Here is an 18,177-nt window from a genome sequence, read left to right as displayed (position 1 = left end):
TCTAGCCGGATATTTTCGCCGCTTCATACCTAACTTCTCTGTGGAAATGGTACCTCTATACGATCTCACTAAATTGGGTGCCAAATGGGAGTGGAGCATAGAGCACGAAGCCGTCCGCTCCAAGATTATTAACTATCTCACATCAGCACCCTTACTCTCAATATTTCAAGAAGGGCTTCCAACTGAACTACACACGGATGCCAGTGCTTTAGGACTTGGAGCAATACTAATTTAAGTAAAGGAAGGACGTCGTCATGTTATTGGGTACTTTAGCATGAGAACAACATCGGCCGAATCAAAATATCATAGCTATGAGCTTGAGACCTTAGCTATAGTAAGAGCAGTAAAACATTTCCGTCATTTCCTTTATGGAAGAAACTTTACCATCATAACGGATTGTAATGCAGTCAAGGCCTCCAGGTATAAACAAGAACTGCTTCCCAGGATACACAGATGGTGGGCTTTCTTACAAAACTTCGAATTTGAAGTAGAGTATAGAAAAGGCGAAAAACTTCAACATGCCGACTTCTTCAGCCGAAACCCTCTTCAAGTTGTAATGAACCTCTCTACAAAAAATGATTGGCTTATAGTTGAACAACGCCGCGACCAAGAATTGTCTAAAATTATTGATGAGCTTCATAAGCACCGTGATCACCCAGAATACGAACTCAAGGATAGTATTTTACACTACAAGGCAGACATTAACGGTAAAACAAAATTGACCAAAGTTGTTCCACAGTCTTACCAATGGAGTCTTATCAACACTTACCATGAGGCGCTCAAACATATGGGATGGGAAAAGACTTTGGCAAAGCTAAAGGAAAACTTCTGGTTTCCCAAAATGTCGTCAACTGTGCGCTATTTTGTTGACCATTGCGTGGTATGCAAAACTACAAAAGGAGCCTCGGGGGCTACACAAAGTCGATTACATCCCATCGAAAAAGTTCCAGAGCCATTCCATACAATTCATATAGACATTTCAGGCAAACTTAGTGGCCCTGCCACTCAAAAGGAATATGTCTTTGTAGCTATCGATGCCTTCACAAAGTTCGTTATCTTACAACACGCCAAGAGTAAAAACCAAGCCAGCGCATTAAAACACTTACAAGAGGTAGTATTTTTATTTGGAGCACCAAAACGCATTATCGTTGACGGCGACGGAGCTTTTGTTTCGCATTATAAGGCATACTGCGTCCAGTTCGGAATCGAATTGCATCAATGCGCAGGATACACTAGCAGAGCAAACGGACAGGTTGAAAGGATTATGAGAATAATAAAGAATGGTTTAACTGTTATCAAACATACACAAAAAACGCATTGGGACAAGTCTCTCGGTACCCTTCAATTAGCTATAAATTGCACAATTTCAAAGACAACGAAACAAACTCCAATCGAATTACTAACTGGTAAAAGGGGCAGCGTACCACCGGAGTTGTTGAGTATAATAGATGAAGAAAACGAGCGCGTTGATCCAGATTCATTAAAAGCGGCTGTATTGGAAAGGATGACCGAGAGGGCTGAAAAAGACAAAGCAAGATACGACATAGGCAAAGCTAAAGTAAAAAGATTCGAGAAAGGCGAATACGTCCTATTAAAAGAACCACCAAGGTTGGGCACTAAATTAAGCATCAAGTATGATGGGCCATTTGAAATCAAAAAAGTATTACCTCACGACAGATATGAGATACGTCGAGTCAATGGTCGTGGTCGATTTAGAAAAGTCTGTCACGAAAACTTGAGAAGCGCCCCCAAGTTTGAGATGCAAAGTAATATGGCTGTATCGGCAATGAATAGAGAACAATCTGAAGGAGACAATTGATTAAAACATTTAAGTTAAGTATGAAATTTATTTCGTTGTGTTATACCAATGTGGGATTCGAGGCTCACTAATTTTAATCAGTTATGTGATAATGTGTTGTACCAATATTAGCGCTGAGGCTATGAGGTCAAATAAATTACTATTATTTGTGTATGCGGTGAGTACCAATATTAGCGCTGAGGCTATGAGGTCAAATAATCTAAAGCTCCAAATATTCGCTTGTCTAGTAATGAGATATATGATTGAGCCTGTTTAGCTAAAATATAGAGACTTGTAATGTGTATCGATATTAAAGTGGTTTTTGTCCTTTCTCTCACAGATAGAGCTAATAAGAAATAGGCGCAGGGACGCGCCGGGTCGCAGAATGGCCGTATCGGCGCATCGAAAACATCGTATGATTTTGCACGTGCACTGCCGATCGAAGCAAACAAATGCGTCACTCGCCCCACTCGCCCCACTACAACCCCTGCTATTTAATGGACGGCAACAGCGCGCGCGCGCCATTCGTTCGATAACGTTCGTAGTGAACGCTTCTATTTTTCTATATTTAATCTTTGAATTGTAATTTGATTATTTTGTAATTGTTTATTATTATTATTAAATAAATTATCAAGATGGAGAATAATGGTTTTGATGGTGAGAACTCCCCTGTTATTACATACAGTCATGAGCAATATCATCACCTCACTTTAGAACCCTGTCGCACTATCATATTTGACATTTAATGACACTTACGGTTTAATTTGTCAAAAAAGTTAATGTGACATGGTTTCAAAGTGTATAAATATAAGTACTCGTGATCGTACGTTTATCGTTCTATCGTTTATTTTTACGTCACGTTTATCTGAACAGCGCCATCTATAATTTTTTTTCGGAATGTAGCCTGGAAAGCCCTAATTACAATATTATGGATTAAATCGATTTTATCGCAATAATCGATTATATCGACGTATTGGTTAGAAGAATATGGAATAATCGTTAGGTGGGAGCGGCCGTGGGTGGTCTTGTGACGCAGCCGGCGGCGGGTGCGCTACCGGAGCCCACCGTGGATGCTGCTTTACTTGCGCAGGCGGCGCCCGACCATCAAGCAGGTGCGTTTTCTCTGATCGTAGTAGTTACAGCGTTTGGCGCACGTATGTCATATGTTTATAAAAAAACACGTATGTCACATAATCCATATCCTAATAGGATTGATAACTGTGTCAAAAATAAAATAACATAAGCTCACGACCATATCACAATTGGGAAGTCAGAGGTACATCCAAGAGGTAAAGTCATGAGCAATATAATGTACCCACTTTAGGACTCTGTCGCACTAACATATTTGACATTTAGTGAGACTTAAAGTTCAATTTGTCAAAAAAAGTTAATGTGACAGGGTACCAAAGTGTATACATATTAATGCTCGTGACCGTACAGCAAGATGAACTACAATACCCGCACATCACCGACCTTTCTGTTAGGCCAATGTGACAGGTGGTTAGCCGTATCGCCGTCTGTAATGGTCGACCCAACTGTGTCAGTGAAAACCGCACTTGAGATATTTAATAACTCATTGGAGCAACTCCGGTACCGGAGAGTTTGAGAAGCAAGCCGGTTTACCACAGGACCACAGTATATTTAGTCACTATTGTTCTCGACGAACTTCACTTCTATAATCTGAACTTATAGCGGTTAAAGCGGTGCGAAGTTAGTCATTATAGCTGTTATTAGTTTATCTTGCCTACTTCCACAGTCTAATGTCGTACGGCATCTTGCTGTGGGGTCATGCTGCAGATATGAACAGCATTTTTGTTCTGCAAAAGCGAGCCATTCGGGCGATTTACAAATTGGGACCCAAGATGTCACTTAGAAATAAATTTAAAGAAATTAATATTTTAACTTTGGCATCACAATATATCTTTGAAAACTTAATATATGTAAAAAAAACATATAGGATTATTTGCAAAAAATAGCGATCGGCACATTGTTAATACCAGGAATAAAAATAAACTTGCTTTACAAGTCAGTCGATTACATAAGATTACTAAATCTTTTAAGGGGCAATGTATACGTTTTTACAATAAGATTCCCATTGACATTCAGAATTTGCCTTTCAATTGTTTTAAGACAGTAGTTAAACAAAAACTTTACAAAAAAGGTTATTATAAAGTTAGTGATTATTTAGAAGATATGAATGCATGGGATTAACTGTCTGTGAACTGATATTAGGCAGCTAAATTACTCAATTGTATACCAATATTTTATGTTTTATCAATCAATCAATCAATCAATAATACTTTATTGCACAACGACATATACAAAGGACATAAACATACGAATAAAAACATAGTTTTATGTTTATTTTTATTTTTTTAAAGAACGTCTAGGGCCCTGTGCCGAGGTTTTTCTTGCAGCTTCTTTTCCCCGGCTATACAGGTTGTGAGAAGCTGCAGTAGTTTTAGGCGGATGAGACGTTCGTTATGTAAAATTGACGATTCAAAGTGTAACTATGTTACCTACTGAATAAAGATATTTTTGAATTTGAATTTTAATTTGTTGACTAGCTTCACTTCTGTAATCTGACTTTATAGCGGCGGTGTGAAGTTAGTCATTATAGCTGTTGACTAACTTCACTTTTGTTATCTGATTTTATAGCGGTGTGAAGTTAGTCATATTGCTGTTGACTAACTTCACTTTTGTAATCTGTCTTTATAGCGGTGTGAAGTTAGGCTTTGTTGTTAATATACAAATAATTCAAACACAGGCGCGGCAGGCGTGGGCGTAGGCGGCGCGGTAGTAGTGAATCCGAAGACGAAGACAGCTCTAGCCAACATGCTGTCCATCCGGCTGCAGGGCACCGCCCCCGCAAGCGAGCACGAGCCCTCCGCCGCCGGCACGCTCAGGTAAATAGCGGTCAACTTATACTGGTCCAACATTTACATTAACAATAGGTTTTCCCGTGGCTTCCCTCGCGTTAATTCTTCTTTGAATTCCTCTTTGAAGGGGACTCCCAGATTATAATGATTTAATTATTATTTTATTGTAATTATTTTCTGTGTTTTTGTATTGTATTGGAAGGTTGGTGATAGGGCTGGCAGAGGAAGACCTAGAAGGACGTACATTGATTAAATTGGAAAATGTCCTTAGAAAAGGTTCAGTACGATTTACTCTGAACCGGCGTGCGTGTATGAAACAGTAGATGAATGTGGAGGAAGCAAGAGAAGTATGTCAGGATCGAAGCAAATGGAATTTCATAGTCTATACTTACCCCGGTGGGAAATAGGCGTGAGTTTATGTATGTATGTACGATAAGCTGCAAAAGTCCAATCAGTTTCTTGCAAAGTTATAAATTAACTGGTTGCACTTAAGACCTCCTGGTTACATGTCGTTTCTGTAATAGACCGAAAACACCTATAAAAAAATGGTTCATAATATCACCACTGTTTACAAATAATTCGCTGGGCTCAGTGACTGAACTTTTGGTCTTTGATGGTATGGTCACGAGTACTAATATGTATACACTTTGAAACCATGTCACATTAACTTTTTAGGCCAAATTAAGTAAAAATAAAAAATAGTATAGTAGTATAGTAGTAGTATAGTAATAGTATAGTAGTTTAAATTAATTAGGTGTAAGTCTCATTAAATGTCAAATATGATTGTGCGACAGGGTTCTAAAGTGGGTACATGATATTGCTCATGACTGTACCTATTGCGATAGACGACTTTTACATCTCCAATCAAGTATCACCAAAGTAGGAGGGGGATTTAGTGTTGTAATATTGTCGCGTGTGGTATGCAGGCTGATGACGGCCGCGCACGCGGCGGGCGGGGCCGTGCGGGCGCCGGCGCGGCTGCTGCTGGGGCCGGCGCACCATCCGCACCAGGTACGCCACCTCTTTCAGACTTAGAAATATCTTCATTCATCAGGTAACATCAAATCAAATCAAATATACTTTATTGCACACAACATACAAAACAAATTAACACAGACACACATCTAACATCACACACAACACACACACACACACACACACAACACAACATCAACGTCATCAACACACACACATACACACACACAACACGTAACATCTAACTTACTGCAGTCTTGTGGGCACATTTGCACATATAAAAGTAAGTGCGCAATGCAAACAAATGTCAAATTGCAATATTGCTTTTTAGATGAATTACTTCGATGTGGCCTTTTTAATGTGCCTTCGATATGCCCCAGGTTGCTTCTCAAACGGGGAGCGCCGGTTTGAAACTCGGTACCAGTGTTGCACCAATGAGTAATTAATTTATCTTAAATGTAGTTTTGACTAACCCAGTTGGCTCGACCAGCAATACGGCTCAACTATCGTGTTGATCTAACAGGAAGTTCGGTGAGGTATGGATACTTAGTTCATGTTGCTAGCTGTACATTCATGTATCTCTGACTACCCCAATTGGGATATAGTCAGACAGATGGCGAGTAGTATCTTTGTTTATACATACATACATAAACTCACGCTCGTAATCCCTAATGGGGTGGGCAGAGCCACAAGTAATCAAAGACAACTTGCAGCCACTGTTGATACGATGTCGTAAGCTGGATATGATGAACCTTATGGTGATAAGGGATCAGCCTATCGCCTATAACATGTTAGTCCATCATGTTAGAGGACACAATCCCTCTGTCGGTTTTTACGACATGCCCGGGAAGAGAAGCAGCTGAACGTGTTCTATGTTTTTTATATGCTCCCAGAACAGCATAGAAGTATCTTTGTTTATAATCAAGTTATACCCGAAAGGAAAACCAGCGGGCTTAGCACCGTAAGCGCGCGACTTTTTCTCGCCTCGACATACGTCACCCGTCACTCTCTCACAGTACTGCACAGAGAGAGATGATCTCTGTCTTACGGTGTTAGGCCCGCTACTCAAACAGGTTAGGTGAGGTTACATACCTCCGAAAACACACTTCTCGAGTATTATGTGAATTTCCTCGCGGTGTTTTCCTTCCGCCAAGTACATGATAAGCATTATTAAAACACAACGAATCCGAAAATAAACTCGAAAATTATATGTTTAGGCCGGTGCTGGATTTGAACCTTCGACCTTCGACAATGAAAGTCGCACATTGTTCGATACCTACCTTATTTCTTCAATAGTAGTTCCGTAACTTGCCACTAGATGTCACCGAACAAAATTAAAACTCATGTTTTCAAGCTGTTGTCGTATGAGCTCCAGTGTACAGATACAACCCCCCCGCAGGTGGCGCCCCCGCCCCCCGCAGGCAAGGTGTACGCGGGCGCCGTGCGGGCTGCGCCGCCGCGTGCGCAGTTCTACGGCCACAACCCCAACCTCAAGCTGCCGCCAGACCTCTTCCTGCTCGGCTGCGTCTTTCACATTGTAAGTGCACTAATTACATTATTTCTCTCTCTTTCTCAATAGGTGTCTCTCTCTCTTTCTCTATATATTTCTCTCTCTCTCCCTCTATCTGTTTCTCTTTTTCTCTATCCACCCCCTTCTCCCTCCCCTCTCCGTCTCCCACTCCCTTTCCCTCTCTATCTTTTTCTTTCTCCTTCTCTCTCTCCCACTACCTCCCTCTCCCCCCTATCTTTCTCTCTCTCTTCATCATCATCAGCCCATTAACGTCCCCACTGCTGGGGCACGGGCCTTCCCTATGGACTATGGATGGGTAGGGAGATCGGGCCTTAAACCATCACTGCTAATGCAGCCGGGACCAACGGCTTAACGTGCCTTCCGAAGCACGAAGGAGCTCGAGATGAAAACTTTTTTTTTGTGGTCTCTCTCTCTTAACATTTATTATTCCCATCTGATGGTAATCGTTGCACTCGGAGAAATTGCATCAACGTAGGTCCTAGAGGACCACATTAACACAAGTAACTGCGGGGCGGAACGCAAGAGGAAAACCACTGCCCTATTTTTCCCTAAAAAAAGTAGCATGGAGAATGCTACACTGACAAGAGCGTGGCTCTTAAATTGATGATAATTGCTATATGTGTGTGTGTAGGTGGAGTACCAGCAATCGTGGGGAGCGGAGCGCGTGGCCCGCTGGGCGGACTGCATCGTGCGGCGCGGCGGGGAGGTAAATAAAAAATAAGATAAAAAAAGCAAACATCTATTCCCCTTCAAATAAAATGGTTTGTTGGCAAACAACTCCTTTGCATAATGAAGTGAAATGTAATTTATTTTAACCAGGTGGAGGCCGGCTACTGCGCACGCGTCACGCACGTGCTCTGCGAGACGCAGAAACACGGCGTCGTTATGCAGGTAACATTACAATATTTATTTCCTAACATTATGAACAAATTAACAAATAAACTTTCTGTAATTAGTATTGGCATAGATTAAGGAATAATACTACGTTCTACACGTAGTGTTATACGGCAACTCTCCGCTCCCCACCGGCGGCTGGGCTAGGTTTACCTCACCCCCTCGGTCTTACTTTAGTCTTCAATCGTGTACAGACATCACACACACACAGATGCGCGTGTACGATAACGTCAATGTGTATTGTCTGTGTAAAACGAGGTGTTTTGTATGAAGTGTCCGGGGTGTGCTGGTAGGTCTTAGTAAGTAAATAGAATAGCAATCTACTTGGTGATTCTCTTGATGAATTTACTGACGTCTTCCGTTCATGTAATAAGCAAATCTAATAACTACCAATCTACTTATGAGGAAGGGAAATTATTTTGTGTTTTTGTATTGCATTTTAAAATTACCTATTGTAGCAGGATGTTAGTTATACAGGGTGTTAGTGACATCGTAACGAAAACTTTGAGGGTTGATTCAAGAGTCATGATTCTCAGTTGATATCAAGTGGAATTTTCCGTCGCAAAAGTATGGAATTGAAAATAATTTCAAAAAACACAAAAAAATCATGAATTTTCCGACAGGAAATTGCATTTGATATCAACTCAGAATCATGGTCTCAATCATCCCCCTCAGTATTCGTTACGGTGTCACTAACACCCATACCTACTTGTATGGCTACCTGTATGTACTTGGACGGGGTGTAAATGACATCGTAACGAATACTGAGAGGGACGATTCAGCACATTATTCTGAGTTAATATCATGTGGAATTTTCCATCGCAAAAGTATAGAATTGAGAAAAAAACTAAAAAAAAATTCATGAATTGGTGACGGAAAATTCCACTTGATATTATCTCAGAATTATGGTATGAATCATCCCTCAAAGTTTTCGTTACGATGTCACTAGCACCCTGTATAAAGGGAAGGTTGGTGATAGGGCTGGCAGAGGAAGACCTAGAAGGACATACATTGATCAAATTGGAGATGTCTTTAGAAAAGGTTCAGTACGATCTACTCTGAACCGGTGTGCGTGTATGAAACAATTGTGTAATATGCAATTCTAATAACTACCTTTCTACTTATGAGGAAGGGAAATTTGTACGTTTGGTATTTGGCGTTTGGTATGAAGTGTCGGGGGTGCGGCAATGCTGTGGTATAGAAGGTGTCGGTGCCCGCAGGCGCTGCGCGACGCGAAGCGCTGCGTGACGGCGTACTGGCTGTCGGACGCCATGGTGCGGCGCGGCGTGGCGCCGCCGTGGCTGGCGCTGCACCTGCCCTGCATGCACGCGGCCCGCGAGCGGCCCGCCAGGGGGCACCGCGTGGCGCTGTCCGGCTGGCGCGGGGACGAGCGCGAGCGGCTGCTCTTCGCCATCGACCACGTCGGCGCTAAGGTATGACGCACGCTTCTTATCTTGTAGGTTGTGAGGTGAAATACCAACCTCATCAACCCTGGTGTCAGGTATACGATTGAGCCGCCAAAGGTGTCAAAATTCATAAAAAAAATCAAAAATATTTATTTTTCAAAATTGGCTTACAAAGTTAGCGCTTTTTGAACGTCAAAAATTTAATTACATATTATGTAACTAGCTGTAAAACTACTACCACATCGGAATCTGTAACGCTGAGGGAAAGACGTGGCCAGAAAACCTCCTACTGTTTCATGTTTTCCTTTCTTTTTTTAAATCCAGTTTGTATTACATAATTTATAAACTTAATTACAATGGTATTCCAACTACAATCCGTGGAAGGAAAGTGAAAAGTAAAGAGTTTATGTGACTTTATCACAAAAACTGTTTTATGAGCTCCCTGACAGAAGCAGGCCTGTCCACATACGCAGCACCCGATCACGAGTCATGTCATGGCTCATGTAACGGTTACTCACGACGCACGCTTCATAACACAGGATTCAATTCTCTACAGCCTGACACCAAAATCCCGTAATCTTACTACGTTTTTTATTAATATCTTATTTAAATATTTTATTTTTACAAAGTAAGAATGCGTATTTTTATCTGTGTATTACAAGACCCGAAACACGGGCGGCCATGACTGAGCTTCGTGTGACGTCACATTTCACAAATCAGTCAAGTTATACTGTTTGACAGTTTGTTTGTTGAACTGTGACGTCACTGGGCGAAATGTCACGTGGCCGTTTTCGCGCGAAATTTAAAATATTTTAAGAGATATAGAATAAGCGTATGTAATTTTTTAAATACTTATCCGAAAACTGTCAAGTAGCCAAGGGGCCGTCCATTAATCATGCGAGCCTCAAGAGGGGGGGAGGGGTCCATGAAAAAATCACGAAATATCATAAGGGGGGAGGGGGGGTGTAGTAATATATCACGAGTATTTATTTTTTCGGCAAACGCGCGATACTGAACCGAAAAGCGGCGTTTCGTGCAATTATTTTGGTAGGTACTAAAAATACACGTGATATAGGATAGGGGGGGGGGTAGTTTTGAACCTCACCATGTATCACCAAGGGGGAGGGGGGGTTAAAATGCCAAAAAAAAAACATCGATTAATGGACGGCCCCCAATTTCCATGTTAACCAGGTGACGCCGTACATGACGCGAGACAACACGGTGCTGGTGTGCAAGCGCGCCGAGGGCAACAAGTACAGGCGTGCGCGGGAGTGGAACATCCCGGTGGTGACCGCGCACTGGCTCACCGACCTGCTGCTCGGGAACATGTCGGCGCTGTCTCAGGTATACCACCGTTCTTCTTCTCCTCTCCTGTGGGCTGTAAGATCAATGACCGACCTCACCAACCCCGGTGTCAGACTATTGACACGTATTTTTTGACGAGAAGTAATATTTCGATTAACACCTCAATGATTTTTGTTCGCAGATTGAAAACGCGAAATACCAGCAGTTCAACATGCCGAGTCCCTTCAGAATGGACTACAGTTTGGTTTCACATTTAATGAGTGAGTAATTTAATTTTTACTAACACAGTACCGACCTCCAGAGATCTCTGGAGGTTGGTACTTCACCTTACAATGTATACGATAGAAGAAGAAGACTAACACAGTTGGCTCTACCATTATAGACTAAGGCTGCGTTTCTATTGACGCGGAGCTGGGCGGAGAGGAGCGGAGATGTGCAGGAACCAATCACCGCGAGGGAGAGAGTGACAGAGCGTCTTCGTTTTTCGCTCTCTCGAACGCTGTGATTGGTCAAAACGCAGCCTTAGAATCCGATCCTTTGTCCCCCACAGACGCGTGGAAGATGCCGATCAACATAACGCAGGAGTCCCACGAGCGCGCCAAGCGCAGCGCCGCGGCCATCTGCGGCGGGCCGCGCGCCAAGCGGCCGCGCCCCTCCTCCCCGCCGCCGCCGCCGCCGCCGCCCCCGCCGCGCCTGCAGCTGGCGCCGCGCGTGCTGCTGTCGGCGCTGCCGCCCGCCGCGCGCCCGCGGCTGCACGCCGCCGTCAGGTACGGGCCCGCGACTCACGGCCGGCATACACTTCTCATTAATAAATGTTACTACGGCACTAGTGAATACATAACATAACAAATACTTTATTGCACAAACAGGAAAAGACAAAATACAAAACAAAAGAGAAATAGAATTAGTACAATAGGCGGCCTTATTGCTAAGTAGCAATCTCTTCCAGGCAACCTTTAAGTAACCCTAATGATACTGATACCTACATACCTTAATGATACTGATGTTACTATTTGAAAAGCTTCCTCCTCTCTTTTAAACTTCTATTTTGTTGTGCCCGAAAGGGTCTATGATGTGAAACTCATATATGTAACTTACAAACTTGTACACCATCATCAAGAATATTGAATATATACACATAACCGGTCCTCTTTGCTTCAACGCGCTCGGTTAAAAAGCCACATTCCTGAAATTCATCTTGAAAAGAGATATTGATATTTGACATTAAGGCAGTTGTCGCACCAACGACGAGAAAACGACTAACTATCGGCTATTTTCTCGCTCAAGAAACGTACAATAGATATACTTTCCGTGTGAATAAAAGAGATGCATATGCAAACAGTTTTGATCGCTGACTGTTCACACTGCCGGCGAGCACTCGCTTATAGCCGAGCTACACAAATATCGGAATTACGCACTCGCTCCCCGCGTCTCGCTAACTCGTTTCTAGTTCTTGCTCTACTCGTTAATCGTTTCCGATGAGACAAGTGCCTTAGGGTGGTATTGGTGCTAATTCCTGTAAACACCATCTAATTTTATTTTAAGTTATATCTGTCATTTTCTTATCCGCCGAAAAGGAAAGGGACGGGTAATCGACAAGCATAAAATTTATGGAACACACGTCAATTTTAAGGACAAATCTAAAACAACCGTCTAAAAATTTTACACCAGTCAATAACCCGACACAGGTAAGTAGACAGCACGTCAAACGGATTGCATACCAGCGACATACCTTTTTGATTCGGCCGGGTTATTCATTCATTTACTCATTCTTCCAAAAATTAAGAGCTGTGAATCATCCATCCCTTTCCTTTTCGACGGATATGAAAATGACGGATATAACTTAAAAGAAAATTAGGCGGTGTCTGCAGGAATCGGGGCCATTAATAAGCTAATCTCAGCTTCGAGACTGACCTCAAGATCATGTCAATGTGACAGTTCTCATATAAAAACAGAGACTTAAGCATGATCTTGAGGGCAGTCTCAGCTGAGATTCGTTTATTAATAGCACCCTAATTGACATTGCGCACGTAACTTTAGTTAATAATTATACAGGGTGTTAGTTCCACCGCACCGAATACTAAGGGGGATGATTTATGATTCATATTTCTGAGGTCAAAGTATAGAATGCAATTTAAAAAAGAACACAAAAAACCCATGAATTTTGGAACGGAAAATCATGGTCTGAACTATCCCCCAAAGTGTTCATTACAGTGTTACTAACACCTATATAATAGTTCTATAACTTCTCATCAAAAAATCTGTAACACAATAGTGTTACAATAGCGTATAACGTTGCTCCCATGTTTTGTTGAAAATTATTCAACACGAGTTTTAATTAAATTTGAATTTGGAACATTTTGATTTAAGAATCATTATTTCTTTATTCATTTAACATTTTGAAACACAATTAAAAACTAACAGTATTACTACAAAACACAAACTAAAAATAAACTAGATTTGAAATAGTATTTCGCGCCACGAAAGAAGTCGGCGGATTTTAATGAAACTAACTTGACAAATCATAATTCTATGCAGAATCTGCGACAGAAGCGCCGCGGCCTTCGGGACTTCTTTCGTATATGGATTATATTTTAAACATAGTTTATCTTTGGTCTTTGTTTTGTAGTAACACTGTAAACCTCTCTCTTGCAGACAACTGGGCGGCATAGTCGTGACGTCAGCAGCCGAGGCGACCCACCTCGTCATGGAGAAACTGGTCCGCACGTGCAAACTGATCACTTGTCTGGTCACTGTCAAACACATACTCTCCCCAGAGTGGATACTAGAGAGCCAGAGGCTCAATAAGTTCGCGGATGAGGCCAAGTACGGCCTAAGAGACGAAGCATTCAACAACATGTTCAAATGCGACGTCTCAGAGGTTTTACTATGCGGAGAACAAAGGAGGAAGCTCTTCGAAGGTATCACCTTCTTCCTTACTCCATGCGTCAAGCCTACAAGGCAACAACTCACGGAAATGATCGAGCTATGCGGCGGCAAAGTCGAGAAGAACAGGAGATCGTACGTGTCCATACAAGAAATGCACAATCAAAGGCCATACAGCTACTTGGTACTGACGGTGCCAAACGACCTGCATTTAGTATACTACCTCCTGCAGTCTGAGAAGACCCTCAACGTGGTGTGCAGCACTGAAGTAGTCCTGTCAGCTATCATGAGGCAAAAGTTAGAAGTAGAAGAATTTCTCGTCAAAATAGACTAAATAGTTTCCTAAGTCAATATTGAGGCGCAACGTTTTTCAATGTGATTTTATTATTACTGAAGACTGATTGAAGGGTTACACCGGCTTACTAAGTGAGATATGGTTTGATCCGGGCAACCACATTCACAGTATGGCGACTGCATTAAGCCCCATTGTGTAAGTGCCCTCTGCACGGGTTCCGGTGGTTGAGGAGCTCGGTGGCGCAGCGGTTAACGCGCTCGGTCTGCGATTGTTGAAGTTAAGCAACTTTCGCAAAGGCCGGTCATAGGATGGGTGACCACAAAAAAAAAAGTTTTCATCTCGAACTCCTCCGTGCTTCGGAAGGCACGTTAAGCCGTTGGTCCCGGCTGCATTAGCAGTCGTTAATAACCACCAATCCGCACTGGGCCCGCGTGGTGGTTTAAGGCCCGATCTCCCTATCCATCCATAGGGAAGGCCCGTGCCCCAGCAGTGGGGACGTTAACGGGCTGGTGATGATGATGATGTGTAAGTGCCCTCTGCACCGGTTCCCAGGTGGCATAGCCGGGCTGCATTGGGTGACGGATGCGGCAGGGACTTGGTTAGGAGAGCTTAAGCTGGATATATGATCCACGCAGGATATTTTATTTTTGTCTGCCATACGCAATAATAATAACCGGCTTACTTCTCAAGCGAGCGCCGGTTTGAACCCCGGTCATACTAAGGAATGATACTGCGCATAGAACGGCAACTCTCCGCTCCCCACCAACGTGTGAGCTAGGATTACCTCACCCCCCTCGAACATAGTTTAGACTTGTACGGTGTCAGACGTCACACACACAGATGCGCGTGTACGATAATGTCAATGTGTAGTGTCTGTGTAAAACGAGGTTATTTAAATGTAGTGTCCGGTGTGCGCCCCGGTAACGGACTTGCACCAATGAGTTATTCATTTCACTAAAACACAGTTGGCTCGACCATTATAGACGGCGATACGGCTCACCTATCACGTTGGTATAACAGAAAGCTCGGTGAGATGGGTACTTTGTTCATCTTGCGTTAGATGTACCTCTGACTACCCCAATTGGGATATGGTCGTGAGCTTATATTATTATTTGGACTGCTTCATTCTTATTTTTCATTTTTTATTTTTTTTAATAAATGTTTCTTGTTTCTTGTTGTTTCTTGCGGTTATAAACGTAACCTAAATATGGCTGTTAATTACAAATACCTATAATATATCTAATATTTTACTGATGTAAGTGAGTAATCGTTACATGAGCCATGTCAGGGGCCTTTGGCGGCTCAATCATAACCCTGACACCAGGGTTGATGAGGTTGGTATTCCACCTCACAACGCACACGATAAGAAGAAGAAGATTACAAATGGTGTGTTAGTGCCTTCAAACTTACTTTTAATTTAGTTTGTCAGTGGCCCCGATTCCTGCAGACACCTAATTTTATTTTAAGTTATAGGAGGAGTTAGTTAGGGGCTCAGATAAATAAACTTAACTATAACTTTTATAAATAAACTTTGAACATTTAAGTGATGGGTTGTTGTTAACTTGTAACAACTGTCCTACAACTGGAGTACCGTTGCCGAGTAACCCCAACAACAGCGCTAATGTCAATCTGAAAGTATTCGTAAAAACACGCATGAACTGTTTATGTGAAAAACGTTGCGTCTTAATTTCATAAAAATCAGTATAGTTTTTTATATATTTTTTCTTGGGTCTCAATCGCAATGTATTTGGATGGTTGTCGACGAATGAATTATTACATTTCAAAAATTGAGAAATCGTTATTCTTCGAAACTGAAGAATATTTTAAAACTTAATGGAGCCAATTATGGCGGTCACGCACTTAATCTAATTTTAATTTGACAGCTCCTTTCACTTATAAGTGCAAGAAAGAGATAGAGCTAATCATGGTATAAAAAAACCAGGTGTGCACAAAAGTGACAGCTAACATTTCAAGGTTAGCTCAGATGACGTCATCCACTACCACCACCTACGACCACTATTTTTACATTTACTTTGCAAGGAAATATTGAAGTTTTAGTAAAATGTTTACTTACATTTTTAATGATTTTTATTATGTGACAAGTAATAACAATTAAATACATTAGTTAGTAAATCACTCAATTTTCAATAATTAAATTTATGTCCTTGGAATGTTGGAGATACCAATTTAATGGTAACACTGACGTCATCAATGGGCTAGCAATGGCGGCTTGTCATAGGATTGAACATACCTGGTTTTCTTATATATGGAGTTAGTATTAGTCCCGTCAAATTAAATCTGTTGTCCGAATCGGCACCATTAACTATTTTTAGTGTGTATAATATTTCGTACCGAATTAGATCTCGAGTAAGAATCCTTCAAAAACTGCAATAATAATAATATTAATATCATTGACATAATATACAGAGCATAACTTGACATAAAATTATTTATTTTGCTTCGATAAAATTATTATAAAAAGGTTCCGAAGCCGCCGATGTTTTTGTATTTTGGAATCTCCTTATTTTCGTTAACAATGTTCCTTTATATTTTATGTTCATTGAAATACATTATACTTTGTTAATTGTTAGAAAATTTAAACTCAAGTTTGAGTTTTAATGTAAGAAGATCGTTTGGAGTCGTTTTTGATGATTTTGTACATAATTAGCTGTAAGATGGTCTGGACCATGTCGTAAGGAGGGCCCGAAATATATGGAATTTAAGATATTATAACTTGTTTTCTAGTTGACTATTTACACCTTTTGTAAAATTCCACAGCCGTGGTAGGCCAGTTGGTAGAACGCTTGCCTCTCACTTGGAGGTCGTCGGTTCGCATCTAGCACAGGCATAAACCAATGATTTGTTTTCGAATTCATGTTTGGTTCATAAATGATTATCACGTGCTCAGCGGTGAAGGAAAACATCGCGAGGAAACCCATAACCACACCCGTTAGGTAAGCGGATCCTGTGAAAAACGGGATAATGCTAGGGAGATGGTGATGACGCGTTTTATAAAAAAATTGTCTAATAAAAAGTTCGTTCAATTCCTATTCCACAAAATATTAACATTCTTGTTAAAACTAAATCCTAAAGACTTCGCCACCAGCAACCTACGTTACCTACAAATTTGGCAAATGTTCCGCCGTAGTTATATGCACGATCGACTATATGACGTCAAAAAAAAGATTTTTACACGTGGGTAGTTACTCTGACAACATTTGTCAAATGTCATTAGTCGAATGTTGTCAGTGAATCTACCCGCGTTTAAAAATTTTCTTTTTTTTGACGTCATAGCCTGCGGTTTGTCCCAACCTAACCGACTATCGGTTAGGTTATATTTTTACTTAACTTTATTATTACTGTCGCTTCTAGTAGTCGTCGAGTCAGATACTATGCTATCCATATAGTAATGTAAGCGATTCTTATCGCCACAGCATTCTGCTCCGCACCACCCAAATCCCCTGGTAGTTGCGGCTTCCGAGTACATTCCGCTTAGGGACTACCGTCCCTGAAAAGTATCGGCGTCCGAAGGACGTTAATATACGATCCCGACGACCCGATTACTCTAGCCATAGAGGCAGCCATTCAGCTCGCGACACCAAACACTTCAGGTCCCCGATACCGACCCCGCCGGCGTGGTTGACGATCTCCCTCAATCAGCGCTTATCGCTATCGACCCACTAAGGTCGATTAATTCTTTCAAATATTTTTCCTTTCAGACGACGCCCTGAGCCGAGGTTCGCGCCCAACTGGGCACCCTCAGGCCTGTTGTCTTAAACGTTGTACCGGGTGAGAGCCTTCAGCGCTCCCCATTTGTCCGGCCAAGTAGTTAATGCCATCTGCGGCAAATCTACAATAAGTCAAGTCAAAAAAAAAATAATATCGCCACAGTGTGCCCGATACTTCGTGAAGTATAAGTTTATAGCTAAGGTTTATAGGAGTAAGGGTGAGCGCCCGGACGGTCTGTCTCGCTCGCGAATGCGTTAGGCGGCACCCTTTAGTAGCAGGAGTCCGGTTATGAGTCCGGTTGGCCGAACTACCGCAACTTTTTGACCAAACCTGTTCGGTCGACCGGACTTCTACTACTAAAGGGGCGGAACACGGTAAGTGTCCGGAATGTGCCTACATGTAAAATTAGTAGCAATTCATGGCTATAATTAAAGATATCTAGGAAAAATTATGAAATTTTGGCCCCCTTTAATAAACCC

General features: G+C 41.9%; 1 protein-coding gene across 2 annotated transcripts in view; it reads left to right on the top strand.

Moving 5' to 3' along the window:
- Positions 1-16,702, top strand: part of LOC126376190 (PAX-interacting protein 1) — a 28,736-nt gene extending 12,034 nt beyond the window's left edge. For both annotated transcript variants that reach the window (XM_050023413.1, XM_050023412.1), the window contains exons 6-16: positions 2,802-2,910; positions 4,566-4,704; positions 5,604-5,688; positions 7,052-7,189; positions 7,815-7,889; positions 8,003-8,074; positions 9,298-9,510; positions 10,675-10,827; positions 10,970-11,048; positions 11,339-11,555; positions 13,444-16,702. In XM_050023413.1, the coding sequence (XP_049879370.1) occupies positions 2,802-2,910; positions 4,566-4,704; positions 5,604-5,688; positions 7,052-7,189; positions 7,815-7,889; positions 8,003-8,074; positions 9,298-9,510; positions 10,675-10,827; positions 10,970-11,048; positions 11,339-11,555; positions 13,444-14,008 (1,845 nt within the window). In that variant the 3' untranslated portion in view covers positions 14,009-16,702. The remainder of the gene's footprint in view (positions 1-2,801; positions 2,911-4,565; positions 4,705-5,603; positions 5,689-7,051; positions 7,190-7,814; positions 7,890-8,002; positions 8,075-9,297; positions 9,511-10,674; positions 10,828-10,969; positions 11,049-11,338; positions 11,556-13,443) is intronic.
- The last annotated feature ends 1,475 nt before the right edge of the window (positions 16,703-18,177 follow it).

The sequence above is a fragment of the Pectinophora gossypiella genome, chromosome 20, assembly GCF_024362695.1.
Source record: "Pectinophora gossypiella chromosome 20, ilPecGoss1.1, whole genome shotgun sequence".
NCBI classification, from domain to species: Eukaryota; Metazoa; Arthropoda; class Insecta; order Lepidoptera; family Gelechiidae; genus Pectinophora; species Pectinophora gossypiella.
Note: the sequence above shows the minus strand (reverse complement) of the source record. Positions and strands in the feature narration are given on the sequence as shown.